Below are 4,505 nucleotides of genomic sequence, written 5' to 3' on the forward strand. Positions count from 1 at the left end.
TTTTGATAACATAATAGGTTAGATAGGAAAGGTAAAGTCAACCCCAGTGGAATTTGAACTTAGAACGTACAGAGGATGAAATGCTGCTAAGCATATTGTCTGGCTGGCATGCTAATGATTCTGCCAGCTCATTACCTTAATAATGATGATGATGATGTTGATGACGACAACCACCACCACCACCACCATCATCATCATCTAAAGTGAAGATTGAATAGTGTGTGTGTGTGTGTGTGCTTATTTGCAGAACGACCATCTGCAAATATAACCATGTCTGTTTGAACACTCGTCAATTTCCCATCAAAAACCATGCAAAACAAATATACAAATGTGTTAATATCTTATGTTTTTTAGGAGATCTATGCTGTGAAATGGGAAGAGGGTAACATCCAGTCAAGCAGTTTGTCCTACCATGACACAGGAAGCCAGGCTGTGATGAACAGTGCCATCTATTCGGACGGCAGGAACCACAAATTAGCAATCGGAGTTGATGATGATTGCCAAGTTTTTTCTATCAGGTACAAGGTTGTGGCAGCAAAAGACGATACAAAGAAAGGTTAATATTGATTCTGTCTGATCTCTTTTTTTTCTTTTTTTTATGTGTAGGTTTGTATCTATCACCTATCTAAACATGAATCCAAACACCCACCCACCACGTATCTGTGTGTGTATGTATAAATATATATATATATATCATCATCATCGTCATCATTTAACATTCGTTTTCCATGCTGGCATGGGTTGGATGGTTTGATTGAGGTCTGGAGAGCCAGTGGCTGCACCAGGATCCAATCTGATCTAGCAATGTTTCTACAGCTGGATGCTCTTCTTAACATCAATCACTCCAAGTGTGTGTTTATGTATGTAAAAAAAAATAGACCCCCCCCCCATCCTTTGGTCATGAATGACCATGGCATTGCAGTGAGAAGGTTCCCCTCCGAGGCACAAGTCCAGGCAAGGTTGTTTATGGAAGACCAGCAGTGACCCCTGCATACCAGCCTCTCCTCTCCTCTCCACGCCACTGATGTTATATCCAAGGGAAAGGCAAAGGGGCCGATACAGCTTGGCACCTGTGACATCGCAACTCATTTCTACAGATGAGTGAACTGGAGCAACGTGAAATAAAGTGTCTTGCTCAAGAACACAACACACAACCTGGTCCAGGAATCGAACTCACTACCTCATGATCTTGAGCCTGACACTCTAACCACTGAACCATGCACACACACACACACACACACACACACACATGTATATGTACCTGTCTCTGTTATTATTCTACCTGTCCATCTTTGCATTTGTCTCTTCATGTATCTTACTTAACTATCTTACCTGTTTTTTCACTGTGTTAATTAAAGTGTTAATTTGATAATTTAGAATCCAGCACAAATGATGTCAGACAGCGGCGGACAAAACAGACCGACAACAAAGAGGAACCAGTAAAGAATGGGCCACAGAAAATGGTAAATTTTGACATTGAGAAGATCAGCAAATTCCAGAACTCTGCCAAAGTTTCTGATCATTTCCAGAAAGTGGTGAAATTTAGTCCAGATGGTAATCTACTCTACACAGGTTCCGATAATGGCATTTTGAGATGTTGGATGGTAAGGATAACTTCGTAAACTGTTTTCTTCTTTTAATAGTTTGCTCATTATTCTGTGGCCATGCTGGAGCAATGCTTGCAAGAGTTTTAGTCAATGGCTTTGACCCAGCTATTTAATTCACTCTAATGCTTAATTTTATCAGAGGCTGTTTGTTGAACCACTAAGCAGCAGGACATAATGGGATGTTTTGTACATAACAGTATAAGCATAACTACTGACACACACATAAATATATGTGTGTATAAATAATGTATATGCACATCTATCTATCTCTCCATCTGTCTATCTCTGTCTATTTCTATCTATTTATCTATCTATCTATCTATATATATATATATATATATATATATACGATGGGCTTCTTTCAGTTTCTGTCTACCAAATCCACTCACAAGACTTTGGTCAACAAAAGGCTATAACAGAAGACACTTGCCCAAGGTGCCACGCAGTGAAACTGATCCCGGAACCTTGTGTTTGGGAAGCAAGCTTCTTACCACACAGCCACGCCTGCGCCTGTCTATATGTACTTGTATCTTTATACAAAGATATACTTTATTATGCATGTTAGAAAGAAAGAAAGAGATTATGAGGAAACTAAAGAAACTGATGTGGTTAGGGTTTTGGACTCATGATCATAAGATTGCGGTTTCAATTCCTGCACCAGGCGTTGCATTGTGTTCTTGAGCAAAGCACTTCATTTCATGTTGCTCCAGCTGGCAAAAACGAGTATCTCCTGTGACAGGCTGGCGTCCCATCCAGGGGGAGTATATACGCCACAGGCACCAGGAAGAAGCTGACAGAGCGAGAGAGTAAGAAGCTGAAGAGAGGTGGTGGTGGTGGTGGAGAGGGGTTAATACATTAACCCATGTCTGTATTTGTCTTTGCAGTATCAGGAATCAAAAAAGGTCTTTGAAGTCAGTGCCCACTCGTCAGACATAGATGACTTGACCGTTAGTCCTTCAGGGAAGTGGGTAAGTAACACTGAATAAATGTTGGATTCTCTCTCTTTGGAAAAACCGTGTACTAATGATATTATTGTCGTTGGTATGGTTAGTAGTAGTAGTAGTAGTAGTAGTAGTAGTAGTAGTAATAATAATAATAATAGTAATCCTTTCTACTAAAGACACAGGGCCAGCAATTTCAAGGGAGGGGCTAAGGTGGTTACATCCACCTCAGTGTTCGACTGGTGCTTATTTTGAATGGGCCCCGAAAGGATGAAGGGCAAAGTTGTCCTTGATGGAATTTGAAATCAGAACGTAGAGATGCCACCAAACATTCTTCCTGGCATGCTAATGATTCTGCCAGCCTGCCACTTTAATATAGTAATAATTAACTTAAAAGCTACACTCCATGTGAACTTCTAAGCTGGCCCCTGCAGAGCGCTAATTGGGCCTGTGGCTCCAAACTAAGGAAAGCTAAATAGCATGACTATAATACATCTATAATGACTACGTGCTCCAGAGGTGTTTGATCAGAGGTTAAGGACGTCATCTGACAAACGCCAAGTAAGATGGGATGAATCAGCCAAGCTTTACCTGCTAGAAATAGCAACCCAAATGCTTTTAAATCAGATCCCAGTACTGGATGTTCCAGAACCAAATGAAGGGCAGATGTTCAATCTCTGGATCATCCTGATTCCAAAAATGTATATTATGTCTTTGTAGAGCAAATATAGACTGAGATACAGGGGTCCCGGACGGACGGACAGACAGAATTTCCCTTTTATTATTATAGATAATAATAACCCTTTCTAGTATAGGCACAAGTCCTGAAATTTCAAAGGAGGAGAATAGTTGATTACTTCCTTCCCCCCCAGGGCTTCACTGAAAAGATATTGTGACATGACTCTCTTTTCCTTTCGTTAACTATGAATAATTAATTAATTAATGTTTTACACCTAAGAATATTTATTTTTGTTGTTTAGGTTGTGACAGTGTCCAAAGACAATTTAGGAATCGTATGGAATGCAAAAACTGGTAAAAAACACACGAAATTAACCTGGCCTTGTAAGACCAAAGAGCAGTATAGGTTCCGATGTTGTGAGTAAGTATGGCAGAATGTTGTTATTTTTGGTTTTGTTGTTTTATAGGCAAAGATGGTGGTGTGTGTGTGGGTGAGTAGTTTGCTTCCGAACCACATGGTTCTGGTTTCAGTCCCACTGTGTGGCACCTTGGACAAAAGTCTTATTCTAAACCACAGGGCTAACCAAGGCCTTGTGAGAGGATTTGGAAAGTGGCAACTGAAAGAAGTCTGTGTGTGTGTGTGTGTGTGCGCACATGTGTGTGTGTGTGTATCTATTTTCCTACCGAGCTTACAGGTTAAGACTTGTCCATCCTTTGTTGTCTTTTTCCATTCAGTTGTTGTGCATGACATTTGCAACATGAAAATGTGTGTATATGTACATGTGTACGTATATGTGTGTGTGTATACTTATATATATATGTGTGTGTGTGTGCATGTGTATGTATATGTATGTGTGTGTGTGTATATATATCTATGTGTGTGTTTATTTTACAGTGTTCTAAATATGTGCATATGCACACACATCAGCCTACCATATATACATTTACCTACCAGCCACAGACTAATATACCAGATATAAATGCTAATCTACCAGGCATATTGACTGATCTATCAGCCCCACAAACACATACACACATACATGCTAATATACTAACTATACACAAGCCATACATAGACAAACACATACACACACACACTAATACAGTAGGTATACACACACACACACGCTAATCCACCCACCTTCTTTCTATCACAATTAGTCACCAACTAATTATTCTACCAAGCAGTAATGTTTGTAACTGTTATTTTCTTCTTCTCTGTCCATCCAGATTTGGCTGTGTTGAGGGAAATAAAAACAAATACAACCTTTACACATTA

The 4,505-nt window shown here is 39.7% G+C and overlaps 1 protein-coding gene across 1 annotated transcript in view; it reads left to right on the plus strand.

Moving 5' to 3' along the window:
- LOC106873726 (prolactin regulatory element-binding protein) overlaps positions 1-4,505 on the plus strand; it is a 20,306-nt gene that overhangs the window by 7,859 nt on the left and 7,942 nt on the right. The window contains exons 2-6 of the mRNA XM_052975960.1: positions 355-556; positions 1,378-1,604; positions 2,492-2,575; positions 3,529-3,647; positions 4,457-4,504. Of these exons, the coding sequence (XP_052831920.1) occupies positions 355-556; positions 1,378-1,604; positions 2,492-2,575; positions 3,529-3,647; positions 4,457-4,504 (680 nt within the window). The remainder of the gene's footprint in view (positions 1-354; positions 557-1,377; positions 1,605-2,491; positions 2,576-3,528; positions 3,648-4,456; position 4,505) is intronic.

This window comes from Octopus bimaculoides, chromosome 23, assembly GCF_001194135.2.
Source record: "Octopus bimaculoides isolate UCB-OBI-ISO-001 chromosome 23, ASM119413v2, whole genome shotgun sequence".
Classification (NCBI taxonomy): Eukaryota; Metazoa; Mollusca; class Cephalopoda; order Octopoda; family Octopodidae; genus Octopus; species Octopus bimaculoides.